Source organism: Orycteropus afer, unplaced genomic scaffold (genome assembly GCF_000298275.1).
Source record: "Orycteropus afer afer isolate SDZICR_OR568_19922 unplaced genomic scaffold, OryAfe1.0 scaffold00206, whole genome shotgun sequence".
Classification (NCBI taxonomy): domain Eukaryota; kingdom Metazoa; phylum Chordata; class Mammalia; order Tubulidentata; family Orycteropodidae; genus Orycteropus; species Orycteropus afer.
This window is the reverse complement of record NW_006921793.1, coordinates 217,782-229,279: the sequence shown is the minus strand read 5'-3', so window position 1 is coordinate 229,279 and position 11,498 is coordinate 217,782. Positions and strand designations below refer to the sequence as shown.

General features: G+C 40.1%; 1 protein-coding gene across 1 annotated transcript in view; it reads right to left on the bottom strand.

Moving 5' to 3' along the window:
- The window catches only part of NALCN (sodium leak channel, non-selective), a gene marked incomplete at its 5' end in the record, with an annotated part of 145,472 nt that overhangs the window by 2,787 nt on the left and 131,187 nt on the right, over positions 1-11,498 (bottom strand). Inside the window, 4 exon segments of the mRNA XM_042781961.1 lie at positions 1,086-1,203; positions 4,069-4,218; positions 5,521-5,671; positions 10,183-10,340. Coding sequence (XP_042637895.1) covers positions 1,086-1,203; positions 4,069-4,218; positions 5,521-5,671; positions 10,183-10,340 — 577 coding nt within the window.

The following is an 11,498-nucleotide window of genomic DNA, read 5'->3' as shown; positions in this document are numbered from 1 at the left end:
ATTTGGCTGCTAACCAAAAGGTCCATGGCTCAAACCCACCAGTTGCTCCATAGAAGAAAGATGAAGCAGTTTGCTTCTGTCAAGATTTACAACCTTGGAAACCCAATGGGATTCACTATGAGTTGGAATCAACTCAATGGCAGTGAATTTTTTTTTAAATTTATAGGGAAAACCATGTATGGAGGACACTTGGCTATGCAGAGCATTGATCTTCCTCAACCCCAAAATGCCTTAAACAAGATTATTCTGGTTTTCTAAACACCATGTTTCCCTAGAAGAAAATTCTTTCACTCATTAGTGAAATGAAGAACATAATATTATTTTGAGGATTAAATGAGGGAACACTTAGAATAGTGACTAGCACACACTAAATGGTATATAAGCACGTCCTTGTTGTTGCTGTTATTATTATGGAGGTAAAGCAGATTACATGAAGATGGTGACCAGCCCAGGTACAGAGTGAATGCTGAATATAAAGCAATGGCTTGTACCTTTTTTGAGAACTTGGAGATTCATTTGTAGAATGATTGTATCTCCCTAAACCAAACCAACTCATTGCCATTGAGTTGATTCTGACTTATAGTGACCCCCATTGGGTTTCCAAGGCTGTAAATCTTCACAGAAGTAGATTGCCTCATCTTCCTCCCTCAGAGCAGCTGGTGGGTTTGAACTGCCTACCTTCTGTTTAACAGCCAAATGCCTTACCCACCACACCACCAGAGCTCCTTTGCTGTTAGCTACTCCCTCTTCAATAAATTTTGCCTATGTTTAAGAATGCCTTGATTGCACATGGGAAGCCTTTAGAAATCTTTTTCTCTTCTTTCTAGATCTTGACTATGATGTCTTTCTTTGTTAATAGGTGCTGTTTTCTCAAACATGGTAGCTTAAAATAAGGACCAATATAGTTATATATAGAGAACAGCTGGTTTGAGGGGAATATTTCCAATAATGGAATACACTTTTCATTGTTCCACTGTATGTAAATAACTTTAGATGCAGACCTCTATTTAGAAATTCAAAACTTAAAACTCAGAGAATAAATGCCTTTAAAATGCCTCAATGGATAAATTACTTGATATACATACCTGAGGGCAAGCGCCATTGACCAAACTTCCTCTGGGGTTTCCCAGTATCTCCTGAGTCTTGCCGACTTCCTCCTCTATCTGACAGAGTGGGGCTTAGAAGCTGCTGCTGACTGCTAGTCTGCATGGGAGAAGAACTAAGCAGTTACAACTCTCTTTCTTTTTTTTAATTTATTGTGGCAAAATATATTTCACAGACTATTTGCTACTTTAACCATGTTTAAGTGTACAATTCAGTGACATTAATTACAGTCACCATGTTGTGCAACTATCATCACTCTCCACTTGCAAATGTTTTCATTGCCCTAAATAGAAACAGAGTCCCTCTTAAGCAATAGCTCCTTATTTGCCCCTCCCTACCAGATTTGCCCTGGTAATCTAATAACATTTCATCTCTATGCACTTGCCTATTCTAGATATTTTATATAAGTAGTGCCATACAATATTTGTCCTTTTATGTTTCTGCGGTGTAGTGAATTACTTAGTGTGGCTTTTCTAGCCATAACACTTTGTAAACTCTGTGGTGAAATTTGCTGTGAGCAACTGAGGAGCTCCTGATTGTAAAAGTTATCCACCTGGGGTATTTCTGTTGGGTGCAACACAAAGCAATGTTCTGGGAGGTTCCTGCTCTCTCTCAGGTGCTTAGAATTCTGATGTTATGATTGGTTAGTTTGGCCATTCTGCCAGGCTCAAAAGGAGGCCTCCTAGAGGCAAAAGAAGTCTCTCTCTGACTGCTGGTTGAGGAAGATGTGTTGCTGAAAGAGACATGTGCTCCTGAGAGACATGCACTGCTGGGAAAGAGATGCAAGAGACATGCATTGCTGAGTGAGACACCAAGGGACACTCACTGTTAGGAGAGAGACTGTGAGAGATTGTTAGAAGAGAGACTGTGGGCTGGGAGAGACTGAGCATTTTTCCTGAACTTGAATTGTAGCCTGGTGCTTCCCTAATAAACCCCGTAGTCTGTGAGTTCTATGTGGCCACTGCAGTGAATTATCGAACTCAGCAGAAAATTTGTGGGTGCTTTGGGAGGAACAGTTGGTGAAAGGGCTGGAGGGAGGCAGCATGTCTGGCCTTGCAATAATAGGCCTTGGGTTACTGATGGTGATTCTGTCTTCCTCTTGTGGGGTTAGAGGAGGTCAGGAGATGTTGTCTCCTTGCCTTTTTTTTAGTTTCATTTTGCATAATGTTTTTAAGGTTCACCCATGTGGAAGCATGTGTCAAGATTTCCATTTCTCTTTACGGCTGAATAACAGTCCATTGTAGAGATAATATCACATTTTGCTTTCCCATTCACCTCTTGATGGCCACTTGGGTCATTTCCACCTTTATCCTATTGTGAATAATAATGCAATAAATGATGCATTCTAAATAGCACCTTCTCTTACTGCAGTGGGTTAGGCCCCCTTTTAATTTTAAAAATGGAAGAAAACATGGCAGGAAAGCAAGGGGGAAGAATGAGATGTCTACACAGTGTCCACAATGGAAAAGAGCAAAGTAAAAATAGGTAAGAAGAGTTAAAGAACGCAAAAGAGCCACCATTGCACTTTGTGAAAAGGACCTCCACGGCTCTCCATGGAGCAATCCCCACCACCACATTCCTTCCACATTTGAGGATGCCATCTCTCATCTTTCTTATCTTGACTGGTAAGCATGGTGGCATTCCAGGAAGGTGGGGTAGCAGGGACCAGCTTACCTACTTTTAGAAGTCAGCACTTAGAGCTTCAGAAAAAAGGTTCTTAGCAGGCAAAATACTAACAAACATGCAGACAAAACACGCCCTCAAGGAGGATAAAACTGATTAACAACGTAAGACTTTCCACACATTTTATCAATTCACTGCTTGGCCTGTCAACCTCCCCTTTCCTAACTAACAAACATTGGTCTTCACATCCCCTCTTGGTTTTTGACTGTTCTATCTGAAAATGGAGATCTTCTGTAATCCTCACTTCTCCCTGGCTCATCAACCCTGTCTCATTGGCCACCCTTACCTTATCCTGGCTCCCACATGAGCTGTTGCCAGATGGGTGGGAAGGCCACTGTGGGAGCCTCCCTCCTCCTCCTTTGTTGACTATTCCGACTCAAGTCCCTGTTTGGGTAGCAGATGTGTCCTACAGACTGGGAAGGCAACAACATAAAACCCACTGAACACTGGGATATGGAACAAGAGGGCCTCTCGGAGCATCCTGTGGCCATGGAGGCTTAGGCTTTAGTATTTATCCCTGGCACCTGACTGTGCTGCTACACCCTACAAAGCTTCACGTTGCCAGAGGGTTCATCTTAGAATGCTGGATTGGCTCCACATTGTTAACCTCAAATAATAATTGAGCTCTCATAAAGGAGCAGGACTTCCCTGCCAGCTGTTCCTCAAAGCACAGGGCTCTCCAGGACTCTGATGGCTCTCTGTACTTTTTTTTTTTTTTTTTAATTTTTATAGATGTGTAGATTGAGTTTGCAAATGAAAATAAGCTGTGCCCTAGTAAATAGGAGGTCCTCAAGCTAATCCTCCCCAAATTCCATATACTATTCTGATGCCCAACCAAAGAAGGATGAGACCAATGAGTCTGAATAATGAAAAGCAATAATAAGCATATCTACTAATTTTACTGCAAATTTCTATGACTTGGTGAAGGGAAGAACAGGGCAGAACTTCATGTAAACTGTGCACTCCTGAGCTATGTCATAATATTGGACTCATTATGCTCTGACAGATATTATGTTAACTCTTTAGCCAAAAATCAACAGAAGTATTGAGTTCTGCTCATTAATATATATTTGGTAGTTTTTGAAACAACCTAAACTGATTCCTGAGAGGTAAAGACACAAACATCATCTCTCCCCATTTTGGGGAACAAACATATTCCTATGGTGTTTTCAATTGGAAAGTAGGAATATTGTGACCTTGCTTGAAATGTTTATGTGACCAACACCCATTTATTTTTATTATGGAAAACCCCACAGGGCATATTTGGATGAAGACCCATACCTCTGGCTGCATGTTATTATCCTGACTGTTAGCGTTCATGTCCTCACTTGGCTGGGTGGTCTCAATACTGGGAGGATTTAGAAACCGGCTCAGCTCCTGTTGTTGACTCTCTCGCAGACTGTGGATGATACTACAGGACTGCTGTTGTTTCTATAGAACACAAATACTCTTTCAATAACCGAAAGATAAGCCCACAATCCCCCTGCCCATGATTGCCCAAATCATATTTTCTTCTCCCTCTCCAAAGAAACTGTGTACCTGGTAACTTCTTAGGAATTTCAAATAAGAGTGATATTAACTAATTTCACTGACATTAGATTGATATAAATGAAAGCTTAAAGACTTACTAATTGCTTTCCCCTTTCACTTTTATTTGCATAACAATAAGAAGAGTTATGGTCAAGGTTGTGTTTTATTTAAAATAAAATTTTTAAATTGTTTAACATGACATTTTGTTCTTTCCATTTTTATTTTATTCCATTTTCACCAAGTCAGGGCAGGTTGCCCCTTTCCTGCTGGTTATAAGAGACAGAGAGAACATCACAGGGAGGAATTAAACATTGGGTCTTCTCTTGGATCTGGCCAACCCAGCTGGACAATTTGGTTTGACACATACTGAGGCTGGGAAGTCTGATAGTGAATCAGGACTCTGGTGTCCAATCAGGGCCCAAGGGGACCAGATGTGATCCCTGGGGCTAGCAGAGCTATGGTAGGCCTGCTGTGACTGGGCCACAGTGGGTGGTTGGCCTTGCTTTAGGAGGCTGGGATATTCAACAGGATGCAAAAATCTGTTATATATGTTTAGTGATTACTTTGATTTTTTTCCCCCTGTGTGTTTGAAACCTATGTTAAAAAGTATTCATAAAGTAATTCCCTAATAGAAATGTTCATTATAAACAGTTATATGCTGGCACAATATATGTTCATTGATTTATCAGTTAGAGAATCTTATAAACTTAAGTTCAGGAAGCTGCAAACAAAATCAAAGTCACTCCTAGGAGAAGTGGCCTTTAATTAAAGACCAAACAAGATTATGAGTAGTATGTTGGAATTTTTAGGAGCAGTTGAAAAGTAGTTGGATAAATTCTGTTGCCAGTCAATATATAGAGATTTTGGAATCTTAAACACTTGAGCTTAATAAATGGAAATCATAAATATTATAATATCAATAAAATGCTTTTAAAAAATTCATGTAATTTAGACAAATATGATTCAGTTTAAACTTCAATGCACTCTGCTAAAGAGAATAAGGTCAAATTTGGACTAAGGTTAAGGTTTGAGTCATCATCTGACCATCGTAAGTGGATGAAGTTGAGATAGTGGAGGAAGGAATGCAAAGCAAACTACAGAAAAACCTAATCCTGCTGTTCATGAAGCTTTTTTCTTTTGTCCTTTCTTGTTCAAAAGAAAGAGAAAATATTAAAACTCTGATATGCTTCTTGTTCCACTTACAGCTCTGATGCGCTTTAAGCACTTTTTCAGCCACATGCGAATGGTCTGCTTGGCCACTTCCTCCTCTATGGTGTATTCCAGTTGCTCCCTGGCAAGGAGCTCCTCCAACTGCAAACTTTTCCGGATGTCAACTGACCGGTAAGAAAGCATGCTAGTGGAGAAAATACCACAGCAAACTTAGGTCCAGAGCATCTGAGATTAGGCTGTTAGATGTTTTAAAATTCAGAAAGGACATTACTCAACTCAGCAAATGTAGCATTCTGATGCCACGCCTTACTAGCTGTGTGACCTCAGGCAAGTTAAATAACCTCTCTGTGTTTCTTCTCTCATCTGTAAAATGGGGATAGTGATGGTACTTACCATATTAAATGATTGAGATAATGTTTTTTACAAGATACTTAAGACAGTAAGTGAAATGTAGCAGTTGGTTGAGGAGAAAAAAGTAAGATCCAGCCTAGGCTCTGATCTCCATTGTCAGCTGCTTATGTAAAGAGATGGAACATCTCCTGCTGAAGAAAGAGATGCTTTCTTCATATTTTCTTTACATTTAGCTCCAGTTGGGTCTTGTTAATACATTGGTTGTGAGTTATGGGTGTCTCCTCACCCTATTCTCTCAATTTGTCTAATTTGTCCCCATGTATCCTTTTCTATTTTATTAATTTTAGATACATACAAAATCAGAGTTTAATACACATTTGCATTTAGCCTTTGGCACAATACACCAAAAGACTGACAAAACAAAGCTAACATTGCTGACCTGTTGCATCAGGTCTCTTGGGCAATGAGACAATTCTCAATGTGTCCAGTCTGAAAGCCAAAGGACATAGCCCCTTCTGTCAAGCTGGTACAGCCACAGAATTTTAGGTTATGGCTCAACCCTGCCTGCTCTTGGCTGTACACTCAGTTCTACCGCTGAAACCTAAATCAAAACATGGGAAGCTCTTGAGAGACCTTCTCCATGCAGCACTGGTACATGGCCTTCTCTTCTTTGTTAAACTCCTTCTGACCACAGAAGAAAAAGTACATATGCTCTTCTCTCCCTTAATTTACCAACAGTCTTGTCATTGCTTAGCTATTTTCATTATATACTTGGGTATAGGAATAGGGAGAGGCAAACAATTCCAGTGTTGACTTTGCCTGTGGTCCATTTTTATTAGAGGGACCACTGAATCACATTACATCAGACTATGTTTGATATGTTCCAGAAATGTTGAATGTTAACTATTAATGACAACAGTATGGCTATGTCCCTCAATTTCAAGCTAAAAAAAATTGTCATGGGAGAAAAGGTTAATAACGTAACATTCTGAGAGACATATCTGTTTCTTTTTCATATATGTTTTCTATCCCATCTCTTTCTGGTTTTTATCTTTCTCCTTGGAAGAAGTGAATGTTGTTGTTACGGGCTGTTGAGTTAGTTCTAACTCATAGTGGCCCTATCAGCAACAGAATGAAACACTGCTTGATCCTGTGCCGACATCACAATCATTGCCATGCTTGAGCCCATCATTGCAGCCATTGTGTCACTCCATCTCGCTAAGGTTTTTCCCCTTTTTTCTGATCTAGTATGATATCCTTTGCCAGGGACTGGTCCCTTCTGACAAAATGACCTAAGTACAAGAGATGAAGTCTAGCCATTCTCACATCTAGGGAGCATTCTGGCTGTACTTCCTCCAAAACAGATTTATTCACTCTTCTAGCAGTTCATGATACATTCCATATTCTTCGCCATCACCATAATTCAAACAAATGCACCAATTCTTCTGCAGTCTTCCTTGTTCATTTCCCAGCTCTCACATATCTACGAGGTGATTGAAAATACCATGACTTAGGTCAGGCACATTTTAGTCTTCAAAGTGACATTTTTGCTCTTTAACACTCTGAAGAGATGTTTTGCAGCAAATTTGTCCAATGCAATACATCTTTGATTTCTTGACTGCTGCTTCCATGGGTGTTGATTGTGGATCCAAATAAATTGAAATCTCTAACAACTTCAATCTTTTCTATATTTATCATATATCATATCTTATATCATATTTATTGCTCCAGTTGTCAGGATTTTGACTGTCTTTATGTTTAGGTGTAATTCATACTGAGGGCTGTAGTTTTTGATCTTCATCAGTAAATGCTTTAAGTCATCCTCACTTTCAGCAAGCAAAGTTGTGTCATCTGCATATCACAGGTTGTCAATGAGTCTTCCTCCAATCCTGATGTCACGTTCTTCTTTATATAGTCCAGCTTCTCAAATTATTTACTCAGTTTACAGATTGAATAAACATGGTGAAAGGCTACAACCCTGACACACACTGTTCCTGATTTTAAACCATGCAGTGTCCCTTTGTTCTGTTCAAATGCCTGCCTCTTGGTCTATGTACAGGTTTCTTGTGAGCATAGTGAAGTGTTCTGGAGTTCCCATTCTTTGCAACATTATGCATCATTTGTTATCCACACAGTCAAATGCTTTTTCATAGTCAATAAAACATAGGTAAACATCTTTTCTGGTACTTTTACTTTCAGCCCAGATCCATCTGACATCAGTAATAATATCCCTTTTTCCACATTTCTTTCTGAATCCACCTTGAATTTCTGGAAATTCCCTGTCAATATACTGCTGCAACCATTTTTTAATTACCTTTATCAAAATTTTACTTGCACGTGATATTAATGATATTGCTCAATAATTCCCACATTCTGTTGGATCACCTTTCTTTGGAATGGACACAAATACAGATCTCTTCTAGTTGATTGGCCAGATAGCCAGCCATCTTCTAAATTTCTTGGCATAAAGAAGTGAGTACCTCTAGTACTGCATCTGTTGAAGCACCACAATTGGTATTCCATCAATTCCTGGAGACTTGTCTTTCACCAGTTCCTTCAGTGCAGGTTGGACTTTTTCCTTCAATACATTGGTCCTTGATCATATGCTACCTCCTGAAATGATTGAATGTCGAGCAATTCTTTTTGGTACAATGATTCTGTATTTGAAGAAGTGAACAGTGGAGAAGAAAATTCATAAATTGGGAGAACTTCTCCCAGATATTTCCTGTTGAGATCATTTTCCAAGTGCTAGGCACAATATATACCATCATTACCCTCCTAAAATTTGTGACAAAGTTACCCAACTTGCCAGATACTTGCATCAGATTAAAATAGCTACAACTAGTCAGAGCTTCTTAACTTTTTCATGGTGTAGATTCCTTTGGCAGTGGAGCCTAGGGAACATTTATTAGAATAATGTTTCAATGTATTAAATAAAATACACAGTATTATAAAAGAAATCAATTATGTTGAAATTTATTTCTCAAATTATTTTTTTTAAAAAAAGGTTGTGATATAATAACATCTGGGCATCTTTCCTGGTGCATTAAATAATAATATCAAATGAAGGTCAAATGACTACTGTAACTCTAAAGTGCTGATAAGTATAAATGATATTTTCAGATACCAGCCACAACAGTACTTTGTTCTGAAAACATCTATGATTTTTCTTGCTGATAAAGACATAGGTACTGTTAACACCAGTATGGTCTCTTGCCTCCATTTATCATTGAAGGAAATGCTGCATTTTAGTGAGTGATTAGTGAAAGTAAACATGTAATTGTTACCTTTTCCAAGTCCATAGAGATCTGAGTTTTGTCCATAAACTCCTTGTTTAAGAAGTCTCTCAGAGAGAGGAGAAATAAAACACCAATCTCTGTTACATTAATGATGGACAAGCCTCTCAGCTCTTCAGGACCAGTTCCCTTATCTGCAAAATGAAGGGAGTAGGACTGTGCTCCCCAAGCCTCCTTCTAACTCTATTATTCAGGAACTCTTCAGTCAGGAAGTAGCATTTCTGGGTATGTCAGGCCACTGGATCTCACTTCCCCATGTGATGCCCTGACTTGGAACCGATCATTACAGGACAGTGAGCAAAATCACCCCATGCCTGAGATAGGTGACTCTGCTTCACCATCAAGGTGGCATTCTAGGTTATTAATATATATACATGTTTGTTGTGTTTCACAAAGCCTTCAGTTATCACAACTTTAATTTCTGGATTCAGTTCAGCTCTGTGATAATAGTATTGTGAAAGCTCCCTGTGGTAGTTAAGTTTGTGTGTCAACTTGGCTGGGCCTGGTTGAGTGGCTGGGCAGCTGGATGTAGTATTCCCCATGATGAGACTGGTAATCATCTCTATGGTGGAATCTATTGTGAGCAGCTGAGTAGCTGCCTTAGAGAATGTGGTCTCCTTCCTTCATATAAGCAGAAGCCTTGGGGAATGGTCTCTAGCTTATGGCACCCTTGAACCCTGCATGTAGCCGTGTCATTGCTCAGCAACCTGCTACGCTCTGCTGACCTTGGGACTTACAATGGACTTGAATGAGTGGCCTGCCATGTGGTTTGGTAACATCAAGACTGTGCCTTTTCATTTGTCGACCTTGGGTTTGTCAGCCTCAGCAGCCAGCAGCTGTCTGAGTGAAGAAACGCCTCTAGCTCCAGTGGGCTGGGAGCAGGAGGCAGAGCTGGACCCCAAGGTTGAGGGTCTTTCACAAGAGCCCCTCACTTAGACCTTGGACTTCTAGCCTCCCGAAGAGAATGAACTCCTGTTTGTTCAAGCCATTCCATTTGTGGTATATTTCTGTCAGAGAGGCACTAGGTAACCAGAACACCCCGTCATACCTTAGCACGTCATGGAAGGTGACATCACCGCCGTTGTGCAGCCTCTCCATTTCATAGCACATGTGCTTAAACAAAAGTTTGTCCTTGTCGAGGTCTACCTCTAGCCTGCCCCGCAACAGCCTGAGCAGGAACTTCACACGGAACGTTGGAATCACCCCCTGGGTAGAAGAGCATGATAACTGGTAAATAATCATTAGGCCATAATGATTCACGTGGGGTTCTGTTTTCACAGCAAAAAACAAAATAGGATCTATTTCTCAAAAGATTTTATTAGCATGGATGTGAAGAATATGAAGAAAGTCGTTAGTGTCCAAGAAGGCTGGATGGTATTGTGTGTTCTAAGAAGAGCAGGCAATTAATAGCTAAGCAACAACAGTTTCTGCTGGTGCTTCTCCTCTGTTCTATGGGATATCACAGCACACAATTTGGAGCCAACTTTGCTTTAAGCTCATTTCATGAACTTAGAACTTCCCTTTTGTTTCTCTTTAGCACACACACCAAACTTTTCCTACATTAGTAGGGAAAATGGACAATATACACATACACAGTTCTCCTTTTCACTGAATCTAAATGCTAGGAACTTCTTAACATTTTATTATAAGTTGTTCTTCTGTTGAAAGGTAACTCCTTTTCAGTGTTTTCTCTGTTATTGGGACAATTATGTATAAGAAGATAGTGCTCACAGCTCTGTTCCTCTTTCTGGGTCAGAGCATATCCAGAGCCTGAGAACCTGAGAAACATTGCTACCTTCCAGGCAACTAAAGCAAGCATTCCAGCCCTGAGTATTTCTTTCAGTTCAAGATTGGGCAAGAGGCAAGGAACACCGGTAACCCATGAATTTCTGTCAGTTTACTGATGTGACTGATGTCGTCTTTTTAAATGTGCATATTACATCTTGATGCAAATGATGTTGTCATTTTTGATGTATATGTTGGCAACAATCATGGAAATACAAGTGGGCCCAGAGGAGATTAGAAAGCAAAGGACAGACACTCACACATGCAGGTCCCTATATGGCACAAAAACTGGAGAGACTGGTCCTAGGGGAGGTGAGGAACACCAAGGAAAGGGAGAGAACAGGCTTGGTGGAGATCATACACAGCTTAGAAGACCACAGCTCTAGTTGAGAGCCCTCTCACTGACTAAGGGAGCTCTGGTTCTGTGGCCTCTGCACTCTCAGTCAACTCTTCCAGAAACTATTTTCAGATCTGGCCTCAGGTCTTTCCACAGCTGAACTTTCTTCATTTTTTAGATGTTAGGCCAAATATCAACTCCTCAGGCTGGCCTTCATGACCACTCCAACATCATCCCTCTCT